We start from the raw sequence: 16,898 nt of genomic DNA, 5'->3' as shown, positions 1-16,898 counted from the left end.
CAGCAGCCACTGAAGCGCCCTGGAATGCAGGCGGGCCCACGGCACGATGGAGATGCAGAAGATCATTTTCCCCAGCAGCTGCGACAGAAGGACCACTGGAGCCTGCCTCAAGTGCATCACCTTGTGGGTCATGGACCTTAGACCGTCCAACCTGTCTTGGGAGAGGAAAACCCTGCACAAGCTGGTATCTATCACCGCCCCCAGGTGTACAAGTCTGGTTGTTGGAGTGAGGTGACTCTTCTCTATGTTTAGAGAGAAGCCGTGACTCCTGAGGGATCTCATGGTGGTCTGAAGATCCCGCAAGGCCTGCTGCCTGGACGACGACTGGATAAGAATGTCGTCCAGATAGCACTGGAGTCTTATAGGCCTGCGTCTTAGCTGGGCCGCCACTACCACCAGTACTTTGGTAAACGTCCGAGGAGCGGCCGAGAGGCCGAATGGGAGAGCTTTGTACTGGAAGTGGCGACCGGCATAATAGAAGCGCAGGAACTTGCTGGGGACGGATGGGAATGTGGAGGTATGCCTCTTTGAGATCTATAGATGTGAGGAGATCTCCCTGTCGAATCCCCGCCAGAATGGTCTGCAGGGACTGCATCTTGAACCTCCGGTAGGCAATGTGCCTGTTGAGGTTTTTGAGATCCAAGATGGCCCTCCACCCCCCCGAGCTCTTTGGTACCAGGAAGAGGATGGAGTAAAACCCCCTCCCCTCCTCGTCCGGGGGAACGGGTTCCACGGCCCTGATGTCTAAGAGATGCCTGACCTCCTGGTTCATGCGCTCCCTCTTTTGAGGGCAGGTTGGGACGGGGCACCGGATGAAGTTCCGGGGGGGAAGGGATAGGAACTCCAGGGAGAAGCCTTCCCTGACTATTTGCAGAACCCAGGCATCCTCGGTGGTCTGGGCCCAATGGGAGGCAAACAGCTGGAGCCGACCCCCGATGGGTGCCGAGTTCGGGCAGTCACTTTGACTTACGGAACGGCCTGTTGGAGGCCCCACCGCGGTTATACTTGCGGAAGCCGAACTGCTGCCTGCCTCTGTCCCGGAAGGACGCCCTGTCTTGGGACCTGTCGCCCTGCTGACCGAAGGACCTATTGGAGGGAGAGAAGGAAGAGGCAGAGGTGGAAGGCTCGGAGGCACGAAAGGACTGCCTCCTGGAATAGGGAGCGGCCTTGCGTTCCTGCTTCTTGTTTAAAGAAGGGAGGATCTTCCTCTTGTCCTTGGACTCAATGAGGAGAGGTTCCAGGGACTCGCCAAATAATTCGGACCCCTTAAAGGGGGCGGAAGCCAGTTTCCATTTGTTTTTCTGGTCCGCTTGCCAATGGCGGAGCCAGATCAGGCGGCGAGATGTGATATTAGAGCCCAGCGCCCTGGAGGTGAATTTAGTGGCGTTGAGGGATGCGTCAGCGGCGTATTGAGAAGCCGCGATTATTTTAGACACATCCTGATGGAGACGGACGTCTCCCGCCGGGAGCTTGGTCAGAAGCTCGCGCAGCCAAATCACCGAGGCCCTGTTGAAGAAGGACGCGGAAGAAGAAGCCCTAATGGCCCAGGCAGCCGCCAGATGGGTTTTGTGGCACGCCTTTTCCGCCTTCTTGTCCTCTGCCTTGAGGCCTTCCAGGAGGTCGGCCGGTAGGGAGGAGTTAGAGGTGAGGGCAGCAATGGGCGGGACGACAGTGGGAAGGGCCAGGAGGTCCTCCAGCACTGGCTCCATGGTGTAGAGCTTCCTATCCACCCCGCTGGGAGAGGACTGCGTGGCTGGTTGAGCCCACTGGCGCTGGATGAGGTTGAGAAACAGCCCCAGGACCGGAACCAACTCCTGTTGGGGTGCTGGGACATCAAACATGACCGCATTGGGATTAGCCGGAGTGGCATCCGCCGCCGGTGCGGCCGGTTTGGGCTTGATCCCCACCCTGGTGGCAGCCTTAACCTTGTGGAGGACAGATTTGAAAAGGCTGGGCTTGAACAGACCCGCAAAGGCGGGCGCTTCAGGAGGAAGGTCCTCGTCGTCCGAGAGACCTAGCACCTCTGGGTCAGGGTCCTCAATGGCAGAGACCTCGCTGACCACCGAGGATTCCAAGGAAGGGTGGCGAGCACGTTTACTAGGAGGGGGAGCAGCCTGATCGGATTTGGGGCCCCTAGGGGCCACTGCAGTGGGATCCTTAAATTTCATGGCCTCCGTGATGCCCTTGGCAATGGCACGGGCCATCAGCTCCTGCATGCGGGGAGACAACTCCTCTGAGTCCGAATCAGGATCTAGGCCCTCCTCTGGGGGGGTTGAACCTCACCCAGCATGTCATCTATGCTAGCATCCCCAGGGGGAGGGGCCTGCTCGCAGGACCAAGAGGGAACCGGTGAAGCCGGCTCCGCAAATGACCTGTTTGGGGATAGGTCCTGGGACTCCACCTCCTCGGCAAGGACCATTTGGAGATCCTCCCGGGAGGGGGGAATTCCGGAATGGGACTGCTCCCTGCCTGCCTGGTGTCTGGCCTTCTCAAACTGGTTGTCAAGGGCCCGTTGGCGCCTTTCAGCATCCTTGGCCTCAGCCACAGAAGGAGTTCTGGAACGGTGTTTCCCAGAACTTCCCCCACCACTCTTCCCCGCACCCCCACTCCCCAATGAGGAGGAACCCTTGCTAGGGGCCTGAGAGAGGCTCGGCCTAGTATTTTGGGAATCAGGGGGACTGGGCAGGTCCATAGTCAATGACCACACAAGATGGAGCAAGGCTATGACAAGGCAGAAGGTAGAGAGAGAGACTGGTTGCTGCAAGGGGAAAAAAACAAAAGATTTGTCAAAATTGCTATATGCACTGTAAATGAGTCGATACATATTAAAAGATCCCTTGCTTAATACCAGTTGGAGGCCCAGGGGTAGGATTGGGGCCTGCACCTAGGCGCAAGGCTCCGCAGGAGAGGCAGGGAGGAGAATGGCTAGAAAAAAAGGCTTTGGCCTGCACTTTACTAAGGCCTCCTCCCTGAGCCGGTATAATGACCGTTTGCATGGCCCAGGAACCAGCACCGCTCGCAAAAATAGGTAAGAGGCGAAGGTGGTGACCCCAGCCTGGGAGCCCTTGCCAGGCCCTGCCACCTCCAGCGGTCTCCTGATAACGAGGCTGATGCAAAATGGCGGCCATAAAGGAGCGCGCTTTTTTCGTGCCTAAAATGGCCGCCGCAACAGCGTGGGGGCGAAGGGAGAGCGAGGAGCGAACGCGCCTTAATGGTGACGACCGCTCACTCCTCCCTGCGGCAGAGGTCCTCTAGCAGGCCGGGGAACGAAAAAACTTTGTCTAAAACAACAAATGAGGGGCCTGGGAACGTAGGAACCTCGCCGCTGCAGCCGCGCCGTTTTAAACGACAAGCGGCAGGCCTCCAAAGCCGTCCCATAGAGATCGGCTGAGGGGCACCCCCCCCACACCTTCCAGCTTACCTCCTGGCCTACAAACGAAGATTCTACTGGAGAGAAACGCAGCAATGAGGAGAAAAAGGTCTCACAATGTTGGGGAAATATCAGGAAAGAAGAAAAAAACGCAAATAGAGAGTCCAAGCCAAAAAAGGATTAATTCAGCTCAGAGCTCTAGCTAATTACTTCCAAACGGGCTGACTGAGGAAGAATTCTGGGGATTGATCACACCAGGAGGTGTGGCTAAAGGAAAAAAAGTTCCTCAGTCCTAAGGGCAAGCAGACTGAATTAACCCATTGCTTGGACTCTCCAAGCGGTGTACAGGAAAACAGCGCTGAGTGGGGTGGGGAATCCTTGCTTTCCTCCTCTCAGGGATCTTTTGGGAAGGAAAAAGTGGGGTGGGGAATCCTCCCTTTCCCCCTCTCAGAGATCTTTTGGGAAGTTAAAGAGCTGAGAGGGGGGAAAGCCTCCCATTGAAAACAGCGCTGAGTGGGGTGGGGAATCCTTGCTTTCCTCCTCTCAGGGATCTTTTGGGAAGGAAAAAGTGGGGTGGGGAATCCTCCCTTTCCTCCTCTCAGAGATCTTTTGGGAAGTGAAAGAGCTGAGAGGGGAAAAGCCTCCCATTGAAAACAGCGCTGAGTGGGGTGGGGAATCCTTGCTTTCCTCCTCTCAGGGATCTTTTGGGAAGGAAAAAGTGAGGTGGGGAATCCTCCCATTGAAAACAGCACTGAGTGGGGTGGGGAATCCTTGCTTTCCTCCTCTCAGGGATCTTTTGGGAAGGAAAAAGTGAGGTGGGGAATCCTCCCATTGAAAACAGCACTGAGTGGGGTGGGGAATCCTCCAGTTCCTCCTCTCAGCTAAGGGAGGCTTCTCAAAATGGGAGGCCCCCATCTCTTTGCACCTTTCAATCCGTCTCTCTCCCCCAATGGCTCAGCGTGAAAAACTGGGAAAGAGGAAAAAGAGGAGGAAGGAAAGGGGGGAGAGAAACGGGGGGGGGGAGGAAGAGAGAGAATCTCTCCCTTAAAGATCGCCTGCTTAAAGATCCTGCTTAAAAAGAAGCCTCGCTGCCTTTTTCTCTCTGATAGCTGCCTGCTTAAAAAGAAGGACGAGGCTTCTTTTTAAGCAGGCGATCTTTAAGCAGGCAATCTTTAAGCAGGCGATCTTCGGCTGCACAAGCGCTGCCTTCTTCTCTGATAGCTGCCTGCTTAAAAAGAAGGACGAGCCCCGATGCAAAAAAACGCCATGGACTTGCGAGTGAGTTACAGGGGCGGGGCTTCCAGGTTCATTGACCAACCAGCAGAAACCCACCACTGCCCAGGTGGCTACATTCGGCCTATAAGACGCACCCAGATTTTCACCCTCTTTTTTGGAGTTAAAAAGTGCATCTTATAGGGCGAAAAATACGGTACATGTCTCCATGGATGCAATTGTGCATTTTTTTCCTCTTTAAAAGAATTTTTGGATTTCTCCTCACCAAACCTTTAAGACTGAGAGAGTTATAGTTGAAATTTAAAGAGATTGTCAATCGCCATACTGTTAGATTGATAGGCAATTATGGACTATCTTGATTATATCCTCCTTAGAAGGAATATGCTACTGTATGATTGAGAAAAAGATCAAACTTCATTCCATGGAAACCCAACAAATTTCATAGGGAGGGTTTCTTTCTACGACGGGCTTCTTGGGTCAACAGTGAATATCAGTTATCAAAAATGTAGGTAGAAAATTAAGCAGACAATAGGCAATTACAAAAAGGGAAGCCAACTTTCTGAATTCTGTTTCTTTATAAATAGACTAATGTTCTGAAAACCTAACCTAAATTACTATATATTTTAAATAGCTGTAAAACTATGCTGAAAAAGCTGTTCTCAAGGTATTGTGATAAATTCAATAAAAAGGGAATTCTTGATGAACTTAAGGAGAAATGAGAGTATTGGATAGTAAATGGACAAATAAAATTACCAATGAAAGAAAAGATTTGCACATCAGGGTTGAAATGAGATGTTCTCTTACTCTTTCCTCTTCCTCTCTTCTGTCTCTTTCTCTTTCCTTCTTTTCCATTCTTCTGTCACTTTCTCTCTCCTTCTCCCTTTTCTCTCCTCTTTGTCCCTGTCTCTCATCCTCTTTCTCTTTGTCTCATTCTTTCCTACTCTTCTGTCACTTTCTCTGTCTCTTTCTGTCTCTCCTCTTTTTTCTTCCTCTCTTCCACTCTTTTATCACTTTCTCTCTACCGCCCAACCTGTCCCCATACTTATCTTCGACTGATCATGTTTGCAATAATTTACCTTTTCTAAATAGGCGCAGTTCCCTTACCAGACCCCTCGCTCACTCAAACACACACACACACACTCACAAAACCATTTTTCTCCATTCGAATTCGATCCTATTAACATTCACTAAAAAGGTTTTTAAATTGGATTTTGAATAAATGTGCAATTTTTACAGTTTTGAATTTTACTGTTACTATCTTCCTTCCGTCATGCAAACTGCCCAGTCACATGACTCCCCCAGGGTGCCGTCGGCCAGACAGTGTCGGCTAGCGACCCCCAGGGGGAGAGCCTTCTCTGTGGGAGCTCCTTCCCTCTGGAATGAGCTGCCCCCGGAGCTTCGCATGATCCCCGACCTCCGGTCCTTCCGACGCGCCTAAAAAGTTGGCTTTTCCAGCAAGCTGGCCTGGCCTGAACAGAATAAATGATTAATTTGTTAATTTTAATCTAATTTTTAAAATTTTATTGTTAATATTAATTGGGTTTGTTTTTGGATACTTTATTTAATTTCCTTTTTAACTTTTGTAATATGTTTTTCTAAAATGTTGTATGCCACCCTGAGTTAAATCCAATAAACAAACAAACAATTGGTGCTGTTATGGGGACAAAAGGTACAGTTAACCTTCTGTATAAATGGTTAGTGACAATAAACTTCTGATCTGCAAAAGCTAAGCAATGTCAAAACTGGGTATTACTTTGAAGGAAGGTCATTAGAAAATACTAGGACTGTAAGAAAAGAAAAAAACCATAAGGAAATGTGACTAAGGAAATTACTGGGGTATTTATGAAACCAACAGGAATTTATCACTTAATTGCCTCTATCAGTGGAATCTATTAGTGTTGAAGTGAGCATCCCCCCCACCCAAAAAAAGCAAGGAGGGTGGATCCAACAGATCCACAACATCAGAGTTCTCTGTCCAGAAGAGCACAGTGTTAGAAACAACTTACTGTACAGAACCCTCAAACTCCCAGACCTCTGATGGAGGACCCAAAATTGAGGAAGATACATACCATGCCCTAGGAGTGAGAACAGAATTTTATATGAAGAGTCATTACTCCAATTTGCCGTTCTCCGAGCCATTTTTATCCTGGAGTGGATTAATTTATCTACCAAAATCCTTTCAATGATGGGACCACTAAGAGAAGAGGTTGTTCCAAAGGGATTCTCACATGTTGAGGTAGAAAGATGGAATATATTTCATTGGGCGGAATATTGTTCATAAAAGTTTGCCTTTGGCAAATGTTTCTTTCTCCATTTTTTCCCGTTTCTCTTCTCTGGTAATCAAACAAATAATCAACAAATATTTAGCTTATTCCCAATGCAACAGAATGTTGAATAGGAACTGGGTAAAAGGGCTTCTAATGCCATCACTTAATAAAGTAAATTTCAACTATGAAGAGAATATGTCCAGATTTGGTATGGGTGGAGACACTGGTAAAATATTGAGTTACAATGTGAGCCAGGTTAAATCAGTTATCAGTCTAAATTGTGGGGCTGCTCCATCTTTCGGAAGCACGATTCCCATCAATTTCCATTCCAGCAGTTACCATACATGGAATATGGGATGTAAGTGAAATGCTACTATTCTTTTAATTAAACGTGATTTGTTAATGTAAGATGTTGGTCTAGGATTGTAGAGATCTAGATTCAAGGCCCTTGAAATCTCACTTCATCCTCATCCTTCTCTAGGCTGAATAGAAATAAGAAAAATATACTGCACAATAAAGATCCAGTTGTAATGACAATTTATTATTTAAGTCTGGCACTTTTATCTTCATTCCACCAGGTCATTCCTTATCAGAACTAGCATTAGGGTTAAAATTTCCACCATTCCACAATTTCAAGTCATAGCACAAAGACATCACATTATATTTGGATGACTTTATGAATCTGTTCATGCCTCTTCAGAGTTCCTGAGTCTATAAAGGACACACCGCAGTAGGAACAAGAATAGGGCTTCTCTCCAGTATGGATACGTTGATGACGCTGTAATGAACTTAAACGTGTAAATGTGTTGTTACATCTTTCACAGGAGAATGGACGCTCTCCAGTATGTGTGAGATTATGCCTTTTTAATCTAGCCAGTTGGACAAAGGCCATGCCACATTCTTTGCATTTGTATGGTTTTTCTTGTCGATGTATCACTTTGTGTTTGGAAAGCAAGTTAGGTTTGCGGAAAACTTTGTGACATACTAGGCAGATACATGATTTTGAACTTTCCTTTCCGAGATTGCTGGCAGCAGATTCCAACTGTTTAGGATTCCCTTTATTATCCTGATTTTTTTTCGGTGTGCACCATTGATTCTTTATGTTTGCATTTCCCAAAACAACACTGGAGCGCTCTATCTTGTGAAAACTGCGCAGATGTCTCCAAACATCAGCAGTGCGAATGAAACCTTTGTTACATATTGGACACTTGTGTGGTCTTTCTTTAGTATGGGTCAATTTGTGCATTCGCAAATTAGCTGCACGAAAAAACTCCTTCCCACAAAAGGGGCAGCAATATGAATTCCTAGCCATGTGTAGCTTCCTGTGTTCTTGAAGCCTGGTGAGATCTTGGAAAGGTTCATGACATTTCTTGTAATGACAAGGCAATTTTTTTCCCAACGGAGGTGATATATTCTCCTCCTCATTTGAGTCAACAAGGATAATAAAATTTTCTTCTTTTTCTCGTTGTTCATGAAAATCTTTAGAAATGTCAAAACACTGATAATCCAGATCTTTATTTGGAGAAGCTGGATTATAAATTATTCTAGCAGGAACATATACCCCAGGCGTACATGGATTTTGCTGTCGCCAATAAGTTGAGGTTTTGGAAAATCCTTTTGAAGATATTTCCTGTTGTCCACACAGTAGTTTTGCAGAGCAATCCACATGACAGGAAAGAGTATCAGGACTGTTTGGATAGAAAGGTGTCAGATCGTCTTCCTTTACCTTGATCTGAGGACTGGTTTTATGACCTGCCCAATCAGAAATGCTATTGAATTCACTTGATTGATCTCCCCTGGAGTTACAGTCATCACTTTCACGTTCACAGTCTAGTTGTATCTCCGTTATGGGGTATTGGCAGCTTTCGTTTGCAATGTCACTGTTATCCCTATGAAGACAATAGAAATGGAGAAACATTACTTTTAGCCATTGGAGGAGGCAAATGTGAAATGCAGTAGTAGTAAATAGAATCCACGGCTCATGTAAACTTATAAACAGCAAGAAGTAACACCCTACTGTAAAATCCAAACAGATCTAGTACTAGTTAGCATTTTGATGAGTTATATACAGCTGTGTGAAAAAGTCCTGCACACTTTCAGTTTTAGGCTGTATTTACATGTTTAATCAACTTTTCACTCATAGAAACCATGCAAAATTAGTACCTTTGATGAAAATTTCTGTAGTCGGATTGAGATGCATAATTTTTATTAATATAACCAAAGTTATATTAGAACTATTAACGACCTCCGCTCCTTCCGACAGAAGCTTTGTATTTTAATTAAATATGGTACAGTATATTTTCGACCTCCTCCGTCTACGTCTATGTTTATGTATATGTAGTCTATTTTGATATGTATATGGTTTTTAATAATGACTGTACACCGCCCCGAGTCCTGTTTAGGAAAGGGCGAGGTTTATAAATAAAAGTTGATTGATTGATTGATTGAAAGTCTTTTTAAGGTTTTGAGTGAGTTTATGTGCTAAAACAAACACAACTTGAATTTTCAAGAATGTTAGAATCAAAAGTAGCCAATCAGCAGCGAGCTTTGGCTGACCAATCAAAATGCACAGACGCTAAATCTATGAGCCAATCAATGTTGTCATACTCTCTGACTATAAATAGGCATGAAAAGTATCGAGAAATTTAATTTAGCTCTGGCTGTGGGCAAGGATGAAGGCCTTTGCTTTTACCAGTACGGCATCGCATCATTGTGCTTCATGAAGGTTACTCCTGTACAGAAATAGCCAAGAGAGTGAAATGCCATCGCACCACAGTGAGCAGAGTGGTTGAAAAACGCATTCCAATGGCTGACAGGAAACTCACCTCACCTCAGATTACAAGAATTTGGGGTGAAACATGTGATGTAAAACGGTGCACAAGCACAGTGCATTGCAGACTGTTTGCCAGAAGGCTCAAAGGCTGCAGGGCTCAAAATAAACTTTTGTTCACAGATGCTCACTGCTCTCGCTGATGTGCGTGGGCCAAGAAGTATGCCAAGTGGACCAACGAACAGTGGGCCAAGGTCATCTTCAGTGACGAGAGCAATTTCTACTTGACTGGGAATCAGTGCAATAAGTATGTCAGAAGATTTCCAGCTGAAGAATTTAGGCCATACTACCTAAATCTATCTGTGAAGCATCCATTGCATGTGATGATCTGAGGCTGTATTGCTGCTTCTGGCATTGGTAGGATACAAATCGTGCAGGGAATCATGAATTCCAAGCAGTATGGAAAAGACCATGCTCAGCAACTTATAGGGAAGGACTTTTACTTCCAGGATGACAACACTCCTTGTCATCGAACCAAGTCCGTCCAGCAGTGGATGAAGAAGCATGATGTTCGACTCCTGGATTGGCCAGCTCAGAGCCCAGATTTGAACCCAATTGAGAACTTGTGAGCCAAGATTGGTTACGAAATAAGCAAGACGACCAAGTAGGAGCTGATTGAATCCATTATTGCAGTCTTGCACCTCGTTGTCACCAAAGATCACATGCAAAGGCTTATACAGTCTATGCCAAAGAAATGCCACCTGGTGATAAGCAATAAGGGCTGGCCAATTTCATATTAGTAACCATGTTTGGTTACCTAAATGGTCCTTTTCAGGGCTACAAACAATAAAAATGTTAACAAAACACTAGAATCGGCCTTAGTAATTGCAACACGTATGCCACTGGGTATGCATCAGTTAGTCTGTTTTCATAGTCATTGTTAGCATGCAAGAAAATTCACAATCCCCATCCAAACAGCACCAAATTGCAAAAAGCTTATGCTTTTCACTTAAAAACACCAGTATTTATTTCTTTTTATATATATATAAATATATATAATATTTTATTGATTTTAAAAGTTTTACAAGGAAAAAGGGGTTAAGTGGTTATGGAACATTTTGACAGCTACATTGTGCGGGAGGGAGAAGCCCCCCCGGGTCTCGCAACTTTTACAAAAAAGAAAAATAGAAAGCTATGAACATTTACATAGATATTAGCAGTTTTAGGTTTAACACAAAATCATCAGTATGTTTCAATCATTTTACTTTTTATCACTTCCTTGAACGTACGTTGTAACATTTGCAATAGTGTTTCAATTCACTTTTGTGATCTGAGTCTTCTTCTTGTCGCATCCTCCCCCCGTCCACTGGCAGAGCCTCAGCCCCTCCCTGCTTTGTTTCTTGTGTAACATCCCCCATGTCACCTCAGAGAGCACTGTGTTTTTTCATGAAAGCCTCTGCTTCCACAACTGTGTTAATTCTAATTCTACTACCCTCCCAAAAAATCAACATACCTTCTGGTAACAACCACCTAAACCAAACCCCGTTATTGTAAAAAATTTTTGCTAAGAAGGAATATTTCCTTCTCTTATCTCTTGCTTTCTTTGGGATCTGCTTAAGAATGGTTATTTCTTTATCCTTATATTTTAATGGTCCCCCCCTTTGAGCTCCTAGAACCTCATATCTTGTGGTTTTTCTAAGAAATTTAACATGAACTTCCCTTAGAACATTATGTGTTCTTGCATAGGATGAATTAATCCTATAAATCAGGTCAATATCCCACCCAAGCTGTTGTTTATCTCTGTTAATATATTCTGCTAACATTGTGGTCATAATCTCCTTAAGATCTTCATTTTCCACTTCTGGCAAGTTTTGGAACCTAAGGAAAAAAGACATCCTTTCAAATTCCATTTTTATCACGATTCTCAAATTCTGCATTCCCCCTTTGGATTGTCTCCAGGTCGTCTCTCATCCCAACCGCACCCTCCTCCAGTACACCTATCCTCTGCTCATTCTGTGTGTTTTGTTGTTGTGTCTCTTTGAGCTGATCATTTAAGTCCTGCAGTTGTTTTTTCACTTCGTCCTGTCCCTTTAAGAGGGCTTGAAGCATCTGCTGAGTAGACAAGTCCTTTGAACTCTCTTCAGGGGCTTTAGGTTGTAAAAAAGATCCCAGTTGTGACTGGTGAGCAATGGGGCTGGACGTAGATGATGTTGGGGCCGATGAGGCCTTTCCAGGTGGTAATTTCTTAGGACCCATCATGAAGCTCGGAGATAGTTATTGTTGTATACAGAGAAATGGTGTCCGTGGGAAAGCACAGTCGGTAGAAACCACCAAACAGGCAGATCCAAAGGAGAATAAGTCGTTTAATACAAGACCAGAGCAGATAGGTGGATCAAAATATTCCAAATCCAGGGGAAAAACTTCTTTGAAGAGGCTCCTGGAGGTCTCTGGGGTGGAAATTAGTTCAAGGCAACAAAGTTTTTCAAGGGAGGAGTCTCATGCACAAAGACAAAGAAGAAAGAGGAAGTGGGCCATCTTGGCTCTGCCAGCACCGGTGGTCAGGAAACAACAAAATCAAGATTCCCGTGCATAGTTTAGAGAAGAATCAGTTCAACCATCCTTTCTCTCGCAGTTGTAGTCAAAAGAGAAAAAAAGAGATTTGCCGCTTTTCCAAGGGGTGGTGGTGGAAATTTCCTTCCCCCTCCAATTTTAACTCCTCCAAAGGTTGAAACAAAGTCCCCCAAAAAACCTGCAGATCAATCAATAGAGTAATAAACTGTAAAAGACCCGGGCCCCCACCTCACCGCGCTTCAGCTGTTGCATTCAAATTAATCATTTCCTTCCAGGCTGCGCTCGGCGAAGCGCACGGTGGCATTCTGCACGCTCCCTACGCTCTCCGGCTCCTGGGGCAAGGCTGGAGACCCCCCCGCGGCCGCCGCCATTCCAGGGGATCCCAGCAAGCCACCCCTACGGCAGGGCGCCCCTCCAAGGCACCCTGTGCTCCCCCCTAGGATTCAGGGGAGCCCACCAAAGCAGCGAGAAGGCGTACGCGCGCGTCCGTCGCCTTGGGCCGCCGGAAGTCGTCCCAGTATTTATTTCAATATAACAATATTTGCATAGCAGTTAGCATAAAATATCATAAAAATCACTGGCCTAACCCAAAAAATGTCATAAACCATAAACTAAACCGTAAAGCATACAGGACTTTTTCACACAGCTGTAGATTTAGTTAAAAGTTCTGTGAAGTCAAAACTAAAAAGTCTATGAGTTGACTTCAATAGCCAATGACCTCATGAACTAATTCATGCAGTATTTTTCTAGCAATGCTATAAAGCAGTGTATCTCAACCGCGACAATTTAAAGATGTATAGACTTTAACTCCCATAATTTTCCAGCCAAGAATGCTGCTGGCTGGTTGGGGAATTCTAGGAGTTTACGTCCACACATATTTAAGTTGCCAATGTTGGGAAGGTAGGATGCTGCTCCCCGTTTTGAGTATATTTTTCAACTTCCCAACCTAGCTATCAGCCTTAGGATTTCCTGCCAATTTCCCATTCAAGTACTAACTAGTTCAATCCTTTCAGCTTCCACGCCCAGGCAAATTCTAAATATGGCAAGTACATTGTGCCTATTGTAGTGTATTATATCTGCACTGATATAAAAAAAACACAGCAGCAGACTATGAACATACGAATATCCCCCCCGATATTAGAACTACTAACGACCTCCGCTCCTTCCGACAGAAGCTTAAGACCCACCTGTTCCAATTAGCTGGCTTAGCCGATGTATAGCTCCATCTTCCACCTCCTGGCAAATATTTTATTAGGAAATTTTTTAAGGGTATTTTAATTTTACTTGTATTTTAGCTAAATATTGTACAGTACATTTTCTACCTCCTCCGTCTACGTCTATGTCTATGTTTTATGTATATGTATATGGTTTTAACAACGACTGTACACCGCCCCGAGTCCTGTTTAGGAAAGGGCGCGGTCTAGAAATAAAAGATTATTATTATTATTACAGAAGCAGAGTTGTAGAAAACCATTTAGCTAATTAAATTAATCCATTAGTGCAGGATTCCAAATCAAAACATAAGTTTATCTAGTTTTCATTATTAATTGGTTCTACTGCCAATGTACTTTTAGAAATTCTTCCTCTAACATTGAGTTGGACTTTTTCTTTCTCAAAACATTATTTTGTATACCAATGCATGTAATTAGGTTTTAAATGACCTCTTTCTGCATCAGGCAGGAGACTGATAACAGTCAAGCCTTAGAACTTTTCTGAATTGACAACAGTGTGACATTGGAAGAAATTAAATAATCTAAAATCCCAGAAAAGAATCAATCAATCAATCAATCAACTTTTATTTATAAACCGCGCCCTTTCCTAAACAGGACTCGGGGCGGTGTACAGTCATTATTAAAAACCATATACATATCAAAATAGAATACATATACATAAACATGGGATGGAGGAGGTAGAAAATATACTGTACCATATTTAATTAAAATACAAATAAAATTAAAATTCCCTTAAAAATTCCACGATAAAATGTTTGCCAGGAGGTGAAAGATGGAGCTATAAATCGGCTAAGCCAGCTAATTGGAACAGGTGGGTCTTAAGCTTCTGTCGGAAGGAGCGGAGGTCGTTAATAGTTCTAATATCGGAGGGGAGGTCATTCCAGAGGGTTGGGCCCATCACAGAGAAGGCTCTACTCCTAGGCGCCACCCGTTGGCACTGCTTGGTGGATGGCACCTGGAGGAGTCCCTCCCTGTGAGAGCAGATAGGTCATAGAGATGTGTGAGGTGAGGACAACTATAATGCTTTTAACTATGCTATGCTAGAATTCATTCTGAATTGAATGAATTCCACCATTTGCCCCATGTTCCATATATTCCAGTTTGCAATTCATTACCTTTCCCTGATTAGCTGCAGGAGATAAAGCTGAATTGTTTCAACTTTTAAGCACACCCATTAGGTTAGCAATTGAGAATAAGTATAGCTTTCTGGAAATGTGTCCTTTTAACATTGGAGGAAAAAAAATATCCTAAGCTCATCATGCTCATTCTCATCTTAAAGCACTGCATTGTTTTGCAAAACAGACAGTGTAAGCTGGAAGTGTTCCTTGGCACTGTAGGACTGCAGTGCTTATTAATGAATCTTCATTATTAATTCCTTTTATTACATTGCTTCCAAGACTGGTTATCAACCTTCCAGAAATAAGCTTGGCAATTTGAAATGGCATGACTCTAGTCCAACTAAGATGTAAGTCAAGATGATTTTTCACTGTTGCCCTCAATTTCACGTAAGCATTTAAATTGCTGCAACAATCTTTACTTAGCCCAGCTAATAGCAGCTTTAAATGATAATTAGGTGATTCAGCAGTTATTCCTAAAAGTGGTAGAACTTTAGTAGTATTAAAGCTAGTGGGGAGAATGGTGTGAATTTATGTAAAACAGGCCTTACTCTCTGCACCTTACATTATATAAGACAAGTGCCAGTTCCCACACCTCCATATACAGAATAGTTGCATACAATCCATCCACTCTTCTGCGGAACAATCTCCAAGATGTTTTCTTCTTCAACAACTTTATTAATTTCTGTACATTAATGTAATAATTACTGTGATAATAAAATACATATCCCCATTCTACTTCATCTCATCCTGTGGCTACATCTGTGTATAGTATACTCAGTCTGTGAAGTTTGCCATTTTAAAATACAGCACCTTTCAACAAATAAGATGAAAAATGTTCTAAGACTTGTACATGCCAAGAGCTTCCCTATCATATTTCTAGATTATTATTATTATTATTATTATTATTATTATTATTATTATTATTATTATTATTATTATTATTATTATTATTATTATTATTATTATTTGGAATTCTTGTTCTTTTCACATGCATATAGGATTGGTCATCTTTTTATTATCCCTATTTTTTTTCCTTTTGGCTGGGACAATTGTTTTCAAAGAAAACAGTGGCATTTCATGTGCCCATGTCCATGTTTATATTTATACCTGTTATCTCTACATGTTTGACAAAATGAATAAAATAAAAATAAATAAAATCACACCGAGGGCTCAGGTGTGGACATTTGGAAACAGCTGCTTCATTACATTTACAAGGCACTGTTGGAGGGGGGGGGGGGAAAGGCCACCTCACAAGAATACACACGTTGCAGGCCGACTCAGAAGTTCCTTAGCGTAGACCTGGAAAGGAGCTGCCTTCATTAAACCAACAGAGGAAAGAAACGATAAGAAGAGGGAGGACCTTCTAGCAGCTTTTTTACAAGCATTCCAGGGTAGGGAAATAGGATTGTTGCTGTACTTCAAACGCTCGTGAGGAATTGAGAATTCAAACCCAGGAGCAGCTCCCCAACAGGAAGAAAAATAGGAAACCCCCCCCTCCTTCCCATCTTATTCGATCACCCGATTCCCACGTCTCCCTCTCAGCACTTCGCGCCTATCTAGGCAACTTGCGGGCAATCCCCCCCCCCCACACTCTGCCCTTCTTCCAACTTCGGCTTTCTTAACCAGCCCAAACCACACCGTCGCCCCGACACTCACCGGTTCGCTTGCCTTCTCCCCATTTCACCCAAACCCCAGCGCGAGTTGGACAATGGCGCCGAAGCGACCCGCGCGTTACCGGCCACCTCAAAACTCCCGCTATTGCAGCGGCCGTCTCGGGCGAGGAAGCCTAGGGAGAGGTTGGGCGTGCCTTGCGCCCTCCTCCAAAGCTATTAGACCCCTTTCCCGACGTTTCGCTCCGAGTTCGCCCGTTTATTCGCCAACCTTAATGGGACGCAAAAGGCCGGTAATGCTAGTCCCTCCCTTCTGATTAATGCCCTAATAGGATACACCTGGCTTTGACCAACGCTCTCCGCTCATTTCCACGTGGAGCACTTTTCTGTGCTGCGAGAACCGAATTGAAAGTATCTGCAAGGCGCTACCTTGCTGCGAGATAAAAACATCGCTATCATCAAATACACGTGAATAATAAGAAAGCAAGAGGCGCCGAGGAGAATTAGGGCAAAATAAAATGTTTCCTCACAGAATCATAATAGTTTCCTTCTGTACTTGGCGGTATTTTTTTTAGGTGGATGGGTGGCTTATAAAGTTAAACCTGAAAAGGGGGGCAAGTCTAAAAAACGTTCAGAAGGATAAAAAGTAGTTATGTTTATACTTTTGCTTATTGTAGGAAGTTAGCACCCAGCCCCCTCCTAGAAAAATGAAATATCCTAGGAAATA

The 16,898-nt window shown here is 44.4% G+C and overlaps 1 protein-coding gene across 1 annotated transcript; it reads right to left on the bottom strand.

Moving 5' to 3' along the window:
* Positions 1-7,390: 7,390 nt before the first annotated feature.
* LOC309388824 (uncharacterized protein) lies at positions 7,391-16,507 on the bottom strand. The gene is made up of 2 exons (XM_081946504.1): positions 16,218-16,507; positions 7,391-8,759 (listed from the first exon to the last, which is right to left on the bottom strand). The coding sequence occupies exons 1-2, from the start codon at positions 16,238-16,240 to the stop codon at positions 7,529-7,531; spliced, it is 1,254 nt and encodes a 417-aa protein (XP_081802630.1). The 5' UTR covers positions 16,241-16,507; the 3' UTR covers positions 7,391-7,528.
* Between the last annotated feature and the right edge of the window lie 391 nt (positions 16,508-16,898).

The sequence above is a fragment of the Natrix helvetica genome (assembly GCF_964273705.1).
Source record: "Natrix helvetica genome assembly, chromosome: 3".
Taxonomy (NCBI): domain Eukaryota; kingdom Metazoa; phylum Chordata; class Lepidosauria; order Squamata; family Natricidae; genus Natrix; species Natrix helvetica.
The sequence above is the reverse complement of the archived record's forward strand: the minus strand, read 5'-3'. Positions and strand labels throughout refer to the sequence as shown.

Bases quoted from the DNA above. Each gene is read 5' to 3' on its own strand.
- LOC309388824 (XM_081946504.1), bottom strand. From the start codon at position 16,240: ATGGGGAGAAGGCAAGCGAACCG. The intron at 8,760-16,217 runs GTGAGTGTCGGG...TTGTCTTCATAG, and splicing joins GGGAGAAGGCAAGCGAACCG to GGATAACAGTGACATTGCAA.